This window comes from Pseudophryne corroboree, chromosome 4 (assembly GCF_028390025.1).
Source record: "Pseudophryne corroboree isolate aPseCor3 chromosome 4, aPseCor3.hap2, whole genome shotgun sequence".
Lineage (NCBI taxonomy): Eukaryota > Metazoa > Chordata > Amphibia > Anura > Myobatrachidae > Pseudophryne > Pseudophryne corroboree.
This window is the reverse complement of record NC_086447.1, coordinates 451,731,359-451,750,813: the sequence shown is the minus strand read 5'-3', so window position 1 is coordinate 451,750,813 and position 19,455 is coordinate 451,731,359. Positions and strand designations below refer to the sequence as shown.

General features: G+C 44.6%; 1 protein-coding gene across 1 annotated transcript in view; it reads left to right on the top strand.

Moving 5' to 3' along the window:
- The window catches only part of MDN1 (midasin AAA ATPase 1), a 695,825-nt gene that overhangs the window by 658,520 nt on the left and 17,850 nt on the right, over positions 1-19,455 (top strand). The window contains exons 90-91 of the mRNA XM_063916985.1: positions 5,733-5,888; positions 6,089-6,190. Of these exons, the coding sequence (XP_063773055.1) occupies positions 5,733-5,888; positions 6,089-6,190 (258 nt within the window). The remainder of the gene's footprint in view (positions 1-5,732; positions 5,889-6,088; positions 6,191-19,455) is intronic.

The following is a 19,455-nucleotide window of genomic DNA, read 5'->3' as shown; positions in this document are numbered from 1 at the left end:
GGACCTGGAGTACTCTCATTCGGTGCTGCAGAGTCATCCGCACTCTCCCGCCCGTTTGGGAGCTTTGGTATAATCCCCATGGTCCTGACGGAGTCCCCAGCATCCACTAGGACGTTAGAGAAAATAAGAATTTACTTACCGATAATTCTATTTCTCATAGTCCGTAGTGGATGCTGGGCGCCCATCCCAAGTGCGGATTGTCTGCAATACTTGTACATAGTTATTGTTACAAAAATCGGGTTATTATTATTGTTGTGAGCCATCTTTTCAGAGGCTACTTCGTTTGTTATCATACTGTTAACTGGGTTCAGATCACAAGTTGTACAGTGTGATTGGTGTGGCTGGTATGAGTCTTACCCGGGATTCAAGATCCTTCCTTATTGTGTACGCTCGTCCGGGCACAGTACCTAACTGAGGCTTGGAGGAGGGTCATAGGGGGAGGAGCCAGTACACACCATGTGATCCTAAAAGCTTTCTTTAGATGTGCCCTGTCTCCTGCGGAGCCGCTATTCCCCATGGTCCTGACGGAGTCCCCAGCATCCACTACGGACTATGAGAAATAGAATTATCGGTAAGTAAATTCTTATTTTTTCGCACAGCGCTTATTCACAACATAACCAATAATAATTTCTCAGTAATTTATTCACATCAGATAAGTGTAAAATTAAAAATAGAATTAAAACGCAATAAATACACTCAAATACTTAATATTCGTTTTTTTAGCATCACAATATTCTTGGTGTTGAAACTTACTCGGTAAAAACCAATATATAAAATAGGATATTTCTTTCAGCCCTATTTCTTTTTCAGGCTGCTGATTTTAAATACAATGTAACTTTACAATAGCAACAAATGTTTTTTCTGACAAATTTCTACTGCTAGTTTGTGCAGTTCAGGTAGTTGCCAGAATCTAATTAGCCACACCCAGGTCAACGTCCCGTACTTAATTAGAGAAATGATCCCTGGTGTGTAGTCCAAGATGACAGCATGTATTTTCCACAATATGAGGTCTCTTTCTTGGATTTTATATATATATATATATATATATATATATATATATATATATATATATATATATATATATAACCTTTTTGCAGTCAGTGAATAAAGTAACAACAGTTTATATGTAATAGGATATTTCTTTCAGCCCTATTTCTTTTTCAGGCTGCTGATTTTAAATACTCATTATTTCATTTAGAACTTTTGTTTTGCTTTTATTTGTTGTTATAAAAAGGTTCCCAGATCAAAGTCTGTGTTGAGCCCCACCTGGTACGATGGTGCCCATCTCATACCTCCCAACATGACCCTCTCCAGGAGGGACGCAATGCTCTGCTTCTGGACTTTTCTCAAAATTAATGATTGCTGGCACCTGTGCTGAATAGGTTAATGGATAAGAACGGTGTTTCAGCGCAGGTGATGGCAATCATACATTAAGCGAGAAGTCCAGGAGCAGAGCATTCTGTCCCTCCTGGAGAGGGTCATGTTGGGAGGTATGCCATTTTGCCTTCTCACGTGAAATTGCCGCCACATAATCTCCTCCTCTCTAACACGGTTCCTGCTTCTTTATGCCAAGAAATTTTAGGCCTGTTGGGTCCGCATTGTGGTACTTGGTTGAAGTGAACTGGAATGCTGTGTGTGTGTGTGTGTGTGTGTGTGTGTGTGTGTGTGTGTGTGTGTGTGTGTGTGTGTGTGTGTGTGTGTGTGTGTGTGTGTGTGTGTGTGTGTGTGTGTGTGTGTGTGTGTGTCTAGTTTTTTTCCTTATATTCCGAATGTGCTCTGAAATCTGTACTTTTAGAGCTCTAGTTGTCTCCCAATATATTGCAGCCCGCATGGGCACTCCAACATATATATCACTCCTTTAGTTTCACTTGAGAGCTTTTCCTTGATCTTGAATTCTATTCCATTCTTGCTTGATTTAAATGTCTTTGGGTTTACATGTTCTCTCTTTGCTATTTTTGCGTCCCATACATTTATTGCATTGAAAGAATCCCTTTCCTCCATTTAGCAAGGTCTCAGTGTTTTCTTCCTTTTTAAGGGGTGCTATAGTGCTATTTTTACTAAACTCAGTTTCAAGTTGTTTGCTTTTTTGTAGATGATCTTTGGTGCTTTTGGAATTATAGTGCCAATCTTTTCATCCTTTTGAAGTATTGGCCACTATTTCTTCAGGATTTTTTCTAACCTCCAGGATTCCGAATTGTATTGAGCAACAAAAGTGATACTATCTTCCTCCTTCTTTTCCCTCTCTTTTGGATCTAATAATTTTCTTCTATCTATTTTTCTGATTTTTTTTTTCTAATTTTTCTTCTGTTGTTTCCTTTTTATATCCCTTCTCCAGAAATATTTTTGATCTCTCCTCCTTGTTTATTGTAATCCACATCTTTAGAGCAGTTGCGCTTGATTCTCTTATACTGTCCCTCAGAAATGTTCGCGAGCCAGTTGGGATGGTGGTTGCTCTTGTTTCCAATATAATTGTTACAGTCCACAGCCTTCAAATAAGTTTTTGTCTCCGTTTTGTTTGCTGCTGTGTAAATCTCTAGGTCTAAAAAGACCACTTCTGTTTTGCTTGAGGATGTGGTGAAGATTAGATCCAGCTGGTGGTGGTTAATATACAAAATGAATTCTTCCAATTTTTTCTCCCAACCAGTCCATATAAAAAAGACGTCATCTATAAATCTTCGCCAAACTGATAAATACTCTAGAAATGGGTTGTTCCAGATTTTGTTGTCCTCCCAAATAAATTTGCATATCCCGGTGCAAATTTCGTACCCATTGCTGTCCCCCATACTTGTCTAAAATAGGAGTTCTCATTCCAGAAATAATTGTGTTTTAATATAAAATTGATTGCAGCTCCTATAAAGTTAATTTGTTCATTAGTCAGGGTTTCTTTTTCTCCCAATTTTTGGTTGATGTCTTTTTCAACCGGCCTCGTGATCAATGATGCTATATAGGGAAGTTATATCACATGTGCAGAGGATGTATCCTTCCTTCCACTCGGTGTCTTGAAGTATGTACAAAATGTGTGTAGTTTCCCGTAAAAAGCTTTTTTGTTCTGCTACCAACGGCTGGAGAAATACATCAATATACTGTGAAAGAATAGTGGTTAATGAGACTGTGGGTCTCCCAGGTCGGTTTTTGGCATCTTTATGTACCTTGGGCAGGCAGTAGAAAACAGGTACATTTGTATGTTCCACTTTAATATAGTCCTATTCATTCTTTTTCAATATTCCCATAGTTAAAGCCTCATCTAAAAGGACTTCCAGTTCCTTCTCGTATTCATTCGTAGTCTCTTCTTTCAATATTTCATAGGTTGAGGTGTCTCAGTAGTCTGTTTACTTCTTCTAGATATTTTCCTTTGTCCTTAAGTATAATTCCTCCACCTTTTTCTGCTGGTTTCACTATAAGGTTTTTGTTGTCACTCAGTTCTTTTAATGGGATGCGGTCAAGATGCCGCCGGACGGAATCCCGGCGCTCGAAATACCGACGCCGGAATCCCGACCGCCACAATCCCGACATATTCTCCCTCCGTGGGTGTCCACGACACCCATAGAGGGAGAATATAATAGTGTGCCGAGCGTAGCGAGGCACCGTGCCCGCAGCGTGGCGAGCGAAGCGTGGCGAGCGAAGCAAACCCGCAAGGGGCTGCGTTCCGCTCGCCACCCCTGTCGGGATTGTGTGGTCGGGATTCCGGCGTCGGTATTTCGACCGCCGGGATTCCGACCGGCGGCATTTTGGACTGATCCCCTTTTAATGCCTGTTTTTCTTTAATAGATTGTTTCTTCTCAGCCTCTTGTGGCATTTCTTCTAAATTCTTTTCCACCATTTGTTGAAATGTTTCTATAAATGGACCCTTTCGATGGGATGGGTACAATTTAGACTTCTTCTTTAGCTCAGAGTGTACATATTGGTCATCATCTACCTTTTTCTCTTCTTTATTTGTATTAGTTTGTGCAAAGTGTTTAAGAGTCAGTTTTCTTGTAGACTTATATATGCTTCAGATATGTTGAAGTTGTTACTGAGGGCAAATTTTAGCCCTTTGTTCAATACTTTTATTTGAGCGTTTGTAAGTTCTACTTCACTCAGGTTAAAGATCCCAATCTGATTTACTTCCTGTTGTTTTTTGGCCTCGCCCCTAATCTTGCAACCTCCTGATTTAGATTCTGGCAACTACCTGAACTGCACAAAAAAGCAGAAGAAATTTGTCAGAAAAAAAACATTTGTTGCTATTATAAAGTTACATTGTATTTAAAATCAGCAGCCTGAAAAAGAAATGGGGATGAAAGAAATATCCTATTTTATATATAGGTTTTTACTGAGTACGTTTTAACACCAAGAATATTGTGAAAAAATGGATATTAAGTATTTGAGTGTATTTATTGTGTTTTAATTTTACACTTACCAGATGTGAATAAATTACTGAGAAATTATTATTGGTTATGTTTTGAATAAGCGCTGTGGGAAAAACCTCTTTTATATACATCATTAATTTCCTGTAGGGGATTACAGGTATCTCTATCCCATTCAGCAGCATTTCAAAATAGAGGGAGAAGTGCTGGTTTCCTATACCTTTATTCTAAAAAAGACGCCTAACACTGAGTTGCACATGATCTGTTGACTCACGCCAGCCATTTTCCACTGCGTGACGTATTGAGGCAAGATGTGTAAGGACGTCATCATCGGGTACTCTGATAGTAGTAGGTACCATAGTCTTAACTTTGGAGGTGCTTACATAGCCATTTCACATGTACCCAATTCAGAGCATGCTCTTGGAACAGCTTTTTGAGCACTTTTAAAAACCTATCCAGTCATTCAGGATATTGGCCTCTGCGAATATATGGATAGGCCCGTGTTGTTTAGTGGTAAATTCCTGTTTGGCGGGTGATTTATATAGATGTTAGCCTTCAGGTCAAAGGAATATGATATTAAGAGTCCTTGTGTCCTCTCTGCTGATTATTTTCCTGGGCACCTGGGTGCATCCTGGAGGCCTGGGAGACAGGGTCCAGATTGATAGTACCACTGTAGTGATTTATCTAAATTATCCAAGGGGCACTCACAGAACCCAGATCATTATAGGGAAACCTTCAATCAGCCAAGTTAGTTGGTCCAGCCATTGATTGTCTACATACTGTTAAGACAAACTGGGAGGCAGATCAACAGCTACTAGACCCACAAGTGGTGGGTTCCTTCATCCCAGAGGTCATTTATGATTTCTTAGATGTCTCTGGGTCTGCAAAGATAAATCTGTTGGTGTTGTAGCTTAATTCTCTCTTTCTGGCGCCACGTCTCATAAACACACGTATGGTTTTCTGGACGTCCTTTCTGTCTATCTCATGATCCCCCAGAGTTTTCAGAAGGTGAGATTGGTAGGGCTTCAGTCATTCATCCTCTCCAGGTTGGCCCTAACTATCTTTATCTGCTGATCTGGTTGACCTCTCTGTTTGTTCAGCCACATGTCTTCATATTTGCCGGCTCTCAATTCTAAACATACTAAGCAAAAACATGAGTTCCTTTGGGCACCAACTTCAGATGTGTGAACTGGGCATGGGAAGGTCATATAAAATATGTGTATATTTTGTTAGGGAATGAAAATGCATAGTCAGATCTGCCTAGAATTTTTTTCAATTACATTTTATTTTGTTTAATGGTTGGACGCCCAGCTACGTAACATATTGTGTGTAGGGCATCCTGAGCTGTAATATACAGATGTGTTAATGTCTAATGATGTCTACTGTCAGACTGATGAGGAGAAGCTCAGTCAGGATGAGGATGTCCAGGACTCTGTTCAGAGAATGGAACACGAGACATGTGGGCAGACTGCAGACGACAACTTGCAGAGCGACAGTGCCACGGAATTGGCTGGAGCAGCTTCAGAAAAGGATGAAGCCAAAGAGGTGAAAAAAAAACCCCGATCTCTGCTGTGTTTTGGCTCCATTGTACCAAATAGTACAATAAACTGTGTAAATTGATTTGCGTCTCCCATATATTCAATACCTGTCCTGAAAAGTTTACCTTTAGCTCCTCATTTAAAACTTTCAGTGAACTTTGCTGTTACAGCAACTTTTTCATAAACTGTTTTTATTCCAACATATAGGATCATGGTACAGGATCTGCAGATGCAAATCAGACTGAAGGCCATGAATCCAAGCTGATGGCACGTTTGGCCATGGAGAAACAAAGCGTCCGCAGTACACAGGTATCTTGTCTGTTTATCACTTACAATAGTGGCTGACGTGACATATGAGATGTGAAAGATTTTAGAATGGTGTTTGTGTGTCCTGTGTGTGATTTGTAAGGCCTGCATGAGGTGTAATATAGTGACCGAGTCATTATTTCTCCAAGGTGTCTTAGTTGCTATATTTGCCATCATTTCCTGCTCTCACAGAATGTCTGAGATTAGTATATCAGCCTCTTGGTTCCACAGTGTACATGAAGAAAAAATGGATTGGGGGAGGGTGTTAGTAAACCAAAAGTGCAACTTGTGCTGTATATAATCTATTTGTATAGGTAAGTGTTCTGTAAGGTGGATGTCATATGACTTGTGTTTTTGTTTTGTTGTCTTTTGTAGTTAATACTCAGTATAGCATATATTATGTATTGTACATGAATATCAAGGTGATTCCGTATCAGGTTTCCAAGATATAATCTTGTTTTAATAAATTTACTGTATATTAAATACTCTCTCTTCTGGAGGGTACCGTTGTTTGTGTGTAAAAGTGTATTTGCTAATTGTCCATTAGTAAGGTTTTATAAGGAATACTACAACCCATACTTTAACATATGAGGAAAGAAGAATTCACTTTAGGCCTCTGGAAAAGTAGTTAGTGTGTAATCTTGGTTTATGATAACAGCACTGAAACGGGGGGAGGGGGTGGGGGTTATCCTATGTGAAGGGCTTTCAGATCATGTCATTTTTTAAGGCACTTTCTCTTACGTCCTAGAGGATGCTGGGGACTCCGTAAGGACCATGGGGTATCGACGGCTCCGCAGGAGACATGGGCACTGTAAAGCTTTAGAATGGGTGTGCACTGGCTCCTCCCTCTATGCCCCTCCTCCAGACCTCAGTTATTTCCTGTGCCCAGTGGAGACTGGATGCACTGCAGGGGAGCTCTCCTGAGTTTCTCTGAAAAAGCTTTTGTTAGGTTTATTATTTTCAGGGAGCACTGCTGGCAACAGGCTCCCTGCTTCGTGGGACTGAGGGGAGAGAAGCAGACCTACTTAAATGATAGGCTCTACTTCTTAGGCTACTGGACACCATTAGCTCCAGAGGGAGTCGGAACACAGGTCTCACCCTGTAGTTCGTCCCAGAGCCGCGCCGCCGTCCTGCTCACAGAGCCGGAAGATAGAAGCCGGGTGAGTATAAGAAGAAAGAAGACTTCAGATCTTCATGAGGTAACACGCAGTGGTAACGCTGCGCGCCATTGCTCCCAGCTCACACACACAGGCACCACAGTAAGGGTGCAGGGCGCAGGGGGGGCGACCTGGGCAGCATTAATATACCTCACATAACACTGGCAAAGTACTTATATACACTAAAAAGGATATTTATGTCTGAATCCCCCGCCAGTATAAAGATTTAGAGCGGGAACGAAGCCCGCCGTCGGGGGGCGGAGCTTGTTTCCTCCAGCACTAACCAGCGCCATTTTTTCTCCTCAGCATACAGAGAAGCGGCCCCGGACTCTCCCCTGCTGTTAGTTAATACAGAGGGTCAAAACGAGGGGGGGGGGGGGGCACGTCTATTGGCGCAAAAATATGTGGTGTTTTACACTTGTAATAAAAAGCGCTGACAGGCTGGGTTTTTTGTCTCAGTATACAATGTCGCTGGGTGTGTGCTGGCATTCTCTCTCTCTGTCTCTACTAAGGACCTTATGGTGGGTCAGTCCCCATTATATTAGGTATCCCTGTGTGTGTGGGGATGTCAGTACGTCTGTGTCGACATGTCTGAGGTGGAAGGCTCATATAGGGAGGAGGCAGAGCAGATGATTGTAGTGTCTCCGTCGGCGCCGCCGACACCTGATTTGAATGACTAATGTGACTTTATTACAACGTTTGGACAAAGCTGAGTCCAAGGATTAAAGCAGGGAGTCAATCCATAGCTTTTACTGTGTCACAGGGCCCTTCGGGGTCGCAGAACCGTCCCTTTTCACAGGTAGTAGACACCAATACCGACACGGATTCGGACTCCAGTGTCGACAGTGATGATGCTAAGTTGCACCCAAGGGTGGACAAGTGTATTCAATATATGATTGTAGCAATTAAAAAAAGGTCTTTGTCTTACAAAGGTGAAGTTTTATTTGGGGAGAGCCTCGCGGATCTGGTAACCACAGCGACCGCGAGTAAATCTACTCTTTTGCCTTATGTTCCCCCACAGGAAAAGAAAACACGGCAATATCAAATGCAGTCCCTTCGGTCGCATAAGTTCAGAAAGGGTCGGGGCTCTTCCTTCCTCGCCAGAGGTGTAGTTAGAGGGAAAAGAACACCAGCTACGGCTATTTCCCAGGGACAAAAAGTCCACTACATGACTCGGGGGCTCCGCTGAGGGAGTCCGCGCCGGGTGGGGGGGGGGGGGGGCACATCTTCGACTCTTCAGACAAGTCTGGGTTCAGTCAGACTTGGATCCTTGGGTGGTAAAAATTGTATCCCAGGGATGCAAATTAGACTTCGAAGATGTGCCGCCTCACCGATTTTTCAAATCGGTCTTGCCAGTTTCCTCCTCAGAGAGGGAAGCAGTGGCAGCTACCATACAGGAACTGTATCATCAGTATGTGATTATCAAGGTTCCCCTTCTACAGGGGAAGGGGTTTTATTCAAGCCTATTTTGTGGTCCCGAAACCGGATGGCTCGGTCAGGCCCATTCTGAATCTAAAATCCCTGAACCCTTATCTGAAAAGGTTCAAATTCGAGATGGAATCTCTCCGGGCAGTGAGCTCCAGCCTTAAAGGGGAGGTTTTTATGGTGTCACTTGACATAAAGGATGCATACCTTCATGTCCCCATTTATCCTCCTCATCAGGCGTACCTAAGATTCGCTGTACAGGATTGTTATTCCCACGTCCGACACGTTCATTGCGGACATGATGGTGCTCCTGCGTGAGCAAGGCGTCACATTTATCCCATACTTAGACGATCTCCTGATAAAGGCGAGTTCAAGGGGGAAAATAATTACAAAGCGTATCTCTCTCCCTGAGAATACTACAACAACACGGCGGGATCCTAAATCTAGCAACGTCACAGTTGTTTCCAACAACTCGACTGCCGTTTTTGAACATGATTCTGGACATAGAAAAACAAAAGGTCTTTCTCCCAGAGGAAGAAGCCCAAGTACTCCAGAACATGGTCAGAGACTAAATGCACTCATTTATTAGGAAGGATGGTGGGGCCTACAAGGCCATTCCACACGGACCTTTCGGTGGGATCTTCTGGACAAGTGGTCAGGGTCCCACCGTCACATACATCGGAGCCCGGTCCCCCCCAGGCCAGGGTCTCTCTCTCTCACTCTTTCTCTCTCTCTCCCTCCCCTGTGGTGGCTCCACAGTGCTCACCTTCTAGAGGGTCGCAGGTTCGGCATTCAAGATTGGGTTCTTGTGACTACGGACGCGAGCCTCCGAGGATGGGGAGCAGTCACACAGGGAAACAATGTTCAGAAAATATGGTCAGGCCAAGAGGCTTACCTACACATCAATGTGCTGAAATTGAAGGCCATTTGCAACAGCCTCAAACAAGCTGAGAATCTTCTTCACAATCCTGCCTGTTCTGATCCAGTCAGACAACGTTGCGGCAGTGACGCAGGTGAACCGCCAGGGCGGGACAAAGAGCAGAGCAGAAATGGCAGAAGCCACCAGGATTCTTCGCGGGGCGAAAAAGCATGCAAGCGCTCCGTCAGAGGTCTTCATTACAGAGGACACAATATCCATCCAGGATAGTGGGGACTTCATCAGGAAGTCTTTATAGTGGTGACAAGTCGTTGAGGACTTCCTCATATAGACATGAGGGCATCACGCCTCAACAGGAAGATTCGGACGTATTGTTCTAGGTCGACGGACCCTCAGGCAGCGGCGGTGGACGCTCTGGTGACACCGTGGGTGTTTCAGTCGGTCTATGTGCTCCCTCCACGTATTCTCATCTAAAAAATATTGAGAATCATATTACAAACGAGTGCAGACAATACTCATTGTTCCAGATTGGCCTTGAAGGGCCTGGTATGCAGATCTTCAGGGACTGATCTCAGAAGATCCGTGGCCCCTTCCTCACAGGGAGAACCTGCTACTACAGGGTCTGTACGTGTTCCAAGACTTACCGTGGTTACGTTTGATGGCAGGGCGGTTGAATACCAAATCGTAGCTGAAATGGGTATTCCAGAGAAGGTCGTTCCTACTCTTATTAAAGCTATCAAAGATGTTGCGGCGAAGCACCATCACCGTATCTGGAGAAAATGTGTCTTGGTGTAAAGCCAAGGATGTTCCTACTGAGGATTTCCAACTAGGAAGTTTTCTCCATTTTCTACAGACAGGAGTGGATATGGGCCTAAAGTTAGGCTCAATTAAGGTGCAGATTTCTTTTTCATCCACTAGGGGTCACTGGAGTACTCTTGGGATATGGACGGCTTCCACAGGAAGTAGGCACTGAATAAATTAATTTTGGAACTATACCTCCCCTCCATATCCCTGAGTACCTCAGTGTTTTTTCTGTGCTCGACGCAGTTAGTAGGCTTGTGGCTTTGCTGCCACAGAGGTCCACATTTCATTGGATTTTTTTCTAAGTTTTTCTTTTTTCAACGATTTACCACATCCCATCCCCCTTTCCAATAGGCGTGGGTCAGGGATAGTGAAGGCTGCTTTAGCAGCTGTGGTTGTCGGACCTCTCTAAAAAGAGCTCCCTCACTACCATGTGCAGGACTAAAACCTGCAGTAAAGGCTGGACGGAACTTACAGAGAAGGCCCGTCATAGCCCTCACCACAGGGTCCAGGTATGTTGAACGGGGCGGTCAGCTCACGCTGCCGCCCCACTGTGTGGGATACTGTGTGTATGTGGCCCAGGCCCTCGATGCCGCTTTGGGCTCCCTCTCCACCATAGCCCGGCTCCGTGTATAGAGAACGGTATACGGAGCATGGGGGGGCACACAAATGAGAGTCAAAAGGCAGGTTTCTTATAGTGAGTAACTTTGCTGCCACAGTGATGTTCCCTGCACACAGAAATGTCAGGGTCACTGGATAAAATCTCATGATTCAACTCTTATTGATAAGGGAATACAGCAGCGCTGCATATGTATTACAATAGGCTATGAAGTCTTTGTTAAAACAAGATTAACCATGTTTCCTGTTGTATTTCCAGAATTTCCTGTGTTACATCTCTCCTCCATTGAAGGCGCAGGGGTGTTAAGGGGAATTTGGGAGCAGGCATATGGCTGGCGTGCACTGCACTTGGCCAGATATATATTTATAGAGACAACTTAGTGCTATAATTACTGAGTCGTGCAAGTTGTCTGTCTTTGTTTTTGTTTTGTTTTTTGTATTGTCTGTCTGCATGAGTAAGACACCAGCAATTACTAATAAGCAGTTTACCTGCCATGTCTAAAACATGGATATACATAATTATTTATATCATAACTGTTTATAATGATATTATCCTAAAGACTGCAAATCTGAATCATGGTTGTGGCAGCCAAATACTGGCTTTGTTCATTGTTGTAAAGTAAGATATGTTATAACATTTGGTCAGCACATGGTGCTTATAAAACAGTATCTGTGGAGCAGTAGGAGTTCAGGTCTCACCTGCAGCAGCTTTGGCTTAATTCACTTGGCCACACCACACTGGATACGCCCAATCTCATCTGATTTTGGAAGCTAAGCAGTGTTGGGCCTGATTAGCCACCTGGGAGTACAAGGTGCTGTAGGTATTTTTAATCTACAGCCACACCACACTGGATACGCCCAAACTCATCTGAGCTTGGAAGCTAAGCAGGGTTGGGCCTGATTAGCCACCTGGGAGTACAAGGTGCTGTAGGTATTTTTAATCTACAGCCACACCACACTGGACAAACTCATCTGAGCTTGGAAGCTAAGCAGGGTTGCATACTGTTTTGCCATCTGGGGGAATCTGGTGATCCAACTACCAGTGATACATGCTAGTATCATGTATCACCAGTGATCACCTACATACATGTATCACATGTATCACCAGTGATCACCTACATACATGTATCACAGGTATCACCAGTGTACTACCAGTGATACATGCTAGTTTAAACTGTTAAAAATAGCTCAGTTTGGGCTTACACTATCAATATAAACCTACCATAGGTTTTACAGTCAGGATAGCTCTCCAGAGCGCGCTCCCGGCGCCGGCCACTAGAAGGGCCCATTAACTAAGCTGTGGTCAAGCAGCAGTCATCTCAGGTTTTAAGCCTGTGTGAGGTCACATTTAGTTTCAGACTTGTAAAAATGTGTTATACCTGTGTATCAGGATATGTGTATATGTGTATGTATATAATGTGTATGTATGCATATATGTATATATATATATATTTATTAAAGTCTGAATATGTGTGAATATACATTGTTGTATGTATGTGTGTGTGTGTGTGTGTGTATATATATATATATATATATATATATATATATATATATATAATATGCTGACATTAAAAATCTATTTTGCAGTAAGCAAGAATAATTGGTCAGCACTCAGTGCTTATTAACAGTATCTGTTGAGCACTGCAAACATGGCCACACCTGCAGCAGCTTTGCTTATTGTTTTACAGGTGGCTCTGTAGCCAAGTGGTTAGGTTTCCGGCCACAGTGAACATTGTGTTTGCATGGACACTGGTTCAGATCCTGGTTTAACAGGTGTTTAAAAAAAAAACCATGGTAGGACCTTTTTTGCTTTTAATGTTACTTCCTGGTTCTTTCTCGGAAGTTGCTGCCCTACAACACTTAGACTCTGGAGGAGCGGGGTGTTGTTAGGAGTTTAATTTATTAATTGTTTTGTACAGCATGACTCTACAGGAAGATTCACTATTGCTGGTAACCACATGCACGGTAATGCAGGTTTATACACACGTTACTTCCGTGGTGTACTTACTGGTTGGAGTACATGATCACTAAGTCTAAGGCATAATCAAACAAGCAGCTTCGCTGCAAAGTCGGTCACACAGTGTGTCGGTCAAATACGAATCTGGGCCAGTGGCGCAATGTATAACGCATCTGACTATGGATAATAGGATTGTAGGTCGTCTCCTACCTGGCTCGTTTAAGTTGCCGTGATCGTATAGTGGTTAGTACTCTGCGTAAAGCAGACAGTTTCAGTTACATTGTTGCGGTCGATTTGCCGCCAGCCCTCATAGCACCAGGCCAGTACGTCAGGTTCTCAGCGAAGGCTGAACAATTTCCAATCAGAGACAATTGCAATATTATCGGAGTATACCCTACACAGCAGTAGGGCTGTTGCTTCGCCCTGCTTTGGTAAGGGATGAGGTAACAAGGCTGTAGTGGCAGGGCATTCCAGTTCAGGTTTGCCCTAAATAAAGACCACCTTACACTGCTTGCTGCCTACAGCTTCTTTGGACGTTGGCAGTTGGTTCTTGCGTTTTCAGCTTCGCTAGTAGCGCATAACGTCCACTTTGGCTACGTTCCTAACAGGCGGAGTCCGATTCCAAACGAGATAGATCGCAGACCAAGTGGGGAGGAAAATCTGATTTCCTACCATTGTCTACGCAAATTCCTGAATGATTCCGTCTCAACGACTTCAATTCCTAGGTATGATTCTCAATATGGTAAATCAGAGAATTTACATACCCGAACAGAAAGTACAGGTAATTCGTCATCTGGTACAATTAGTGCTCAAGCCACGCACAGTCTCGGTTCTCTTGTGCATTCGCCTATTAGACACAATGGTGGCGCCTTTCGAAGCGCTTCAGTTCGGAGGACTTCACTCACGTCCTTTTCAATTGGATGTGTTCGCACAGTGGTGGGCTCGCATCTGCAGATTTACTGCAGAAGTGAGGTTGTCTCCAAGGGCCAGAGAGTCTCTACTCTGGTGGCTCAAAGTACAGAATCTAACCGCAGGGAAACGGTTCGGTGCCTGGAATTGGATAATTCTCACGGCGAACGCAAGTCTCAGAGGTTGGGGAGCTGTAGTTCAAAATTATCAGCTCCAGGGTCTCTGGGCGGATCACGAAAGATTGCTGTCTATAAATGTCCTGGAACTCCGGGCAATTTACAATGCGCTATGACAAGTAGTGCACAGGCTGCAGGCTCAGGCTGTTCAGGTGCAGTCAGACAATGCGACAGCAGTCGCATACATCAACAAACAAGGAGGAACAAAAAGCCGTATGGCAATGCGGGAAGTACAGATGTGTCCACATACATCTTTGCTATATCCCGTCATGTATGGCACAGTTTTGCATGCTATATACTCGGAGATTTAGTCATGTCTTGTGTTTTTTTCTTAAATTTGCTTCCTTAATATGTTACTTTATACATATTCTTTTATGGCAAACAAAAATTTTAAAATTCATCCACTCGCTTTTCATGAAAAACAGTTTAGCTGTGTTTTGCATGTTGTGCCAAATTTGTAAAAAAAAAAAAATGCGAAGATGTAAGTTGTCACATCTGTAGCTTGAATCCTCTATTGGGCCGAGTATCACCAAATGATATTGTCGGCAGTAGTCATTCCGGTAGTGGACAACTGGGAGGCGGATTATCTCAGCCGTCTGAATTTTCATCCAGGAGAATGGGCATTAAATCCAGAAGTATTTCACATGCTGGTCCAGAAGTGGAGTTACCCGCAGGTGGACCTGATGGCATCTCGCCACAATCATCAAACGCCCCAGGTCGTGTCCAGAATGAGAGATCCAAAGGCAGTGGCGGTGGATGCTCTCACAATCACGTGGCCATACAGTCTCGTGTATCTATTTCCACCGTTTCCGCTGCTCCCTCTGTGGCTAAAACGGATCAAAGGGAGTCCGTCACAGTTATACTAGTGACGCCTCTTTGGCCTCGGAGAGCTTGGTTCTCGGATCTCCGCGGTCTACTCGCAGTCGGTCTTTGGCCGCTCCCACTACGTTCTGACCTGTTACAGCAGGGTCCATTCCTTTTACCCGATTTTAGCGCGGCCGCGTTTGACGGGGTGGCTGTTGAGACAGCCCTCTTAAGAAGAGAGGACATTCCAGAATCGGTTATTCCAACCATGTTACGAGCTAGGAAGCCGGTTACGGCAGCTCATTATTACAGAATTTGGCGTGCCTAGGTTAGATAGAGGTCTGAATTTATCCACACTAAAAGTGCGGATATCTGAGTTGTCCATTTATTTTCATAGTAGATTGGCCCTATTGCCGTCGGTTCACACCTTTTATGCAGGGTGTCCTCAGAGTTCAGCCTCCATTCACTCTACCTACTGCGCCATAAGACTTGAATCTGGTTTTTAGATTTCTTAGTCTTTTTATTATGAACTCTTACAACAAGTGGATATTAAATTTCTCACTTGGGAAAATAATGTTTCTTTTAGCCTTAGCGTCAGCAAGGCGTGTTTCAGATTGGGTGCTTTGTCGTGCAAACCACCGTATTTAGTGTTTCATGATGACAGAGCGGAATTCCGAGCGAATTCTGCTTTTCTACCAAAGGTAGTGTCATCTTTTCACATCAATCAACCAATAGTAGTTCCTATGTTAACAGGAGACTCTGGTAGGTTGGATGTGGTGCGCGCTTTACGCATTTATGTATCCCGAACGTCGACCGTTCGTAAGACGGATACGTTCTTTGCTCTCTATGATGCTGCCAAGATGGGTTGGCCAGCTTCTAGGCAGACCTTATCCAGTTGGTTTAAAGTGACCATACGTCAGGCTTACCTTCATGCTAGGTTACAGCCGCCTACATCGATAACAGCTCATTCCACACGTGCTGTGGGAACATCATGTTCAGCGAGTCGTGGAGCTTCTACGACACAGCTTTGCCGGGCGGCTACATGGTCTTCGGTGCACACGTTTGTGCGCCTCTACAAGTTTGATACGTTTGCGGCATCAGCATCTAGCTTTGGCCGCCTAGTGTTACAAGTGCCAAACAGCTCTCCCGCCCGCGGGGGAAACTTTGGTACGTCCCAAGAGTACTCCAGTGACCCCTAGTGGATGAAAAAGAAAATAGGATTTTAGTACTTACCAGGTAAATCCTTTTCTTTGAATCCATAGGGGGCACTGGACGCCCACCCAGAGCAGTTTACCTGGTTTGTGGTAGGTTCAGTAGATCTTATGGTAACACACTTTCACCGACTGGTTCAGATTAACAAGTTATGGTGTCAACTGTTTAGTTGTCAGTAATGTTGGGTCAACTTTATTGATGTCAGTTATGTTATATGTAATGCTCCATTGTCAACCTCTCTATCGCTCCTGTTCGGCTCAGTAAAAAACACTGAGGTACTCAGGGATATGGAGGGGAGGTATAGTTCCAAAATTAATTTTTCTCTATCGTCCTAGTGGATGCTGGGGTTCCTGAAAGGACCATGGGGAATAGCGGCTCCGCAGGAGACAGGGCACAAAAAGTAAAGCTTTAGGATCAGGTGGTGTGCACTGGCTCCTCCCCCTATGACCCTCCTCCAAGCCAGTTAGATTTTGTGCCCGGCCGAGAAGGGTGCAATCTAGGTGGCTCTCCTAAAGAGCTGCTTAGGAAAGTTTAGCTTAGGTTTTTTATTTTACAGTGAGTCCTGCTGGCAACAGGATCACTGCAACGAGGGACTTAGGGGAGAAGAAGTGAACTCACCTGCGTGCAGGATGGATTGGCTTCTTGGCTACTGGACATCAGCTCCAGAGGGACGATCACAGGTACAGCCTGGATGGTCACCGGAGCCTTGCCGCCGGCCCCCTTGCAGATGCTGAAGTAAGAAGAGGTCCAGAATCGGCGGCAGAAGACTCCTCAGTCTTCTAAAGGTAGCGCACAGCACTGCAGCTGTGCGCCATTTTCCTCTCAGCACACTTCACACGGCAGTCACTGAGGGTGCAGGGCGCTGGGAGGGGGGCGCCCTGGGAGGCAAATGAATACCTATTTTGGCTAAAAATACCTCACATATAGCCTCCGGAGGCTATATGGAGATATTTAACCCCTGCCAGAATCCGTTAAGAGCGGGAGACGAGGCCGCCCGAAAAAGGGGCGGGGCCTATCTCCTCAGCACACAGCGCCATTTTCCCTCACAGAAAGGCTGGAGGGAAGGCTCCCAGGCTCTCCCCTGCACTGCACTACAGAAACAGGGTTAAAACAGAGAGGGGGGGCACTAATTTGGCGATATGCTTATATATATATTAAGATGCTATAAGGGAAAACACTTATATAAGGTTGTCCCTATATAATTATAGCGTTTTTGGTGTGTGCTGGCAAACTCTCCCTCTGTCTCTCCAAAGGGCTAGTGGGTCCTGTCCTCTATCAGAGCATTCCCTGTGTGTGTGCTGTGTGTCGGTACGTGTGTGTCGACAGGTAGGAGGACGATGTTGGTGAGGAGGCGGAGCAATTGCCTGTAATGGTGATGTCACTCTCTAGGGAGTCGACACCGGAATGGATGGCTTATTTAGGAAATTACGTGATAATGTCAACACGCTGCAAGGTCGGTTGACGACATGAGACGGCCGACAAACAATTAGTACGGTCCAGACGTCTCAAAAACACCGTCAAGGGTTTTTAAAACGCCCGTTTACTTTAGTCGGTCGACACAGACACAGACAGGGACACTGAATCCAGTGTCGACGGTGAATAAACAAACGTATTCCTTATTAGGGCCACACGTTAAAGGCAATGAAGGAGGTGTTACGTATTTCTGATACTACAAGTACCACAAAAGAGGGTATTATGTGGGATGTGAAAAAACTACCATAGTTTTTCCTGAATCAGATAAATTAAATAAAGTGTGTGATGATGCGTGGGTTCCCCCCGATAGAAAATTATGGGCGGTATACCCTTTCCCGCCAGAAGTTAGGGCGCGTTGGGAAACACCCCTTAAGGTGGATAAGGCGCTCACACGCTTATCAAAACAAGTGGCGGTACCGTCTATAGATAGGGCCGTCCTCAAGGACCAGCTGACAAGGCTGGAAAATATAATAAAAAGTATATACACACATACTGGTGTTATACTGCGGCCAGCGATCGCCTCAGCCTGGATGTGCAGAGCTAGGGTGGCTTGGTCGGATTCCCTGACTAAAAATATTGATACCCTTGACAGGGACAGTATTTTATTGACTATAGAGCATTTCTATATATGCGAGATGCACAGAGGGATATTTGCACTCTGGCATCATGAATAAACGCGATGTCCATAACTGCCAGAAGATGTTATGGACACGACAGTGGTCAGGTGATGCAGATTCCAAACGGCACAGTATGGCCGTATAAAGGAAGAGGACTTGTTTGGGGTCGGTCCATCGGACCTGGTGGTCACGGCAACTGCTGGAAAATCCACCGTTTTTTACCCTAAGTCACATCTCTGCAGAAAAAGACACCGTCTTTTCAGCCTCAGTCCTCTCGTCCCTATAAGATCATATCTGCCCAGGGATAGAGGAAAGGGAAGAAGACTGCAACAGGCAGCCTATTCCCAGGAACAGAAGCGTTCCACCGCGTCTGACAAGTTCTCAGCAGGGCGCTGAGACCGTACAGGACCCCTGGATCCTACATGTAGTATCCCGGGGGTACAGATGGGAATGTCGAGACGTTTCCCCTTCGCAGGCTCCTGAAGTCTGCTTTACCAAGTCTCCCTCCGACAAGGAGGTAGTATGGGAAAAAATTCACAAGCTGTGTTCCCAGCAGGTGACAATTAAATTACCCCTCCTACTACAGAAAAGGGGTATTATTCCACACTATATTGTGGTACTGAAGCCAGAAGGCTAGGTGAGACTTATTCTAAAAAAAATTTTTTTTTGAACACTTACAAAGGTTCAAATTAAGATGAAGTCACTCAGAGCAGTGATAACGAACCAGGAAGAAGGGGACTATATAGTGTCCCGGGACATCAGGGATGCTTACCTCTATGTCCCAAATTTGCCCTTCTCACTAAGGGTACCTCAGGTTCGTGGTGCAGAACTGTCACTATCAGTTTCAGACGCTGCCGTTTGGATTGTCCACGGCACCCCGGGGTCTTTACCAAGGTAATGGCCGAATTGATGATTCTTCTTCGAAGAAAAGGCGTCTTAATTATCCCTTACTTGGACGATCTCCTGATAGGGGCATAGTCCAGGGAACAGTTGGAGGTCGGAGTAGCACTATCTCGGATACTGCTACAATCAGCACGGGTGGATTCTAAATATTCCAAAATCGCAGCTGATCCCGACGACACGTCTGCTGTGCCTAGGGATGATTCTGGACACAGTCCAGAAAAAGGTGTTTCTCCCGGAAGAGAAAGCCAGGGAGTTATCCGAGCAAGTCAGGAACCTCCTAAAAACAGTGCATCATTGCACAAGGGTCCTGGTAAAAATGGTGGCTTCCTACGAAGCAAT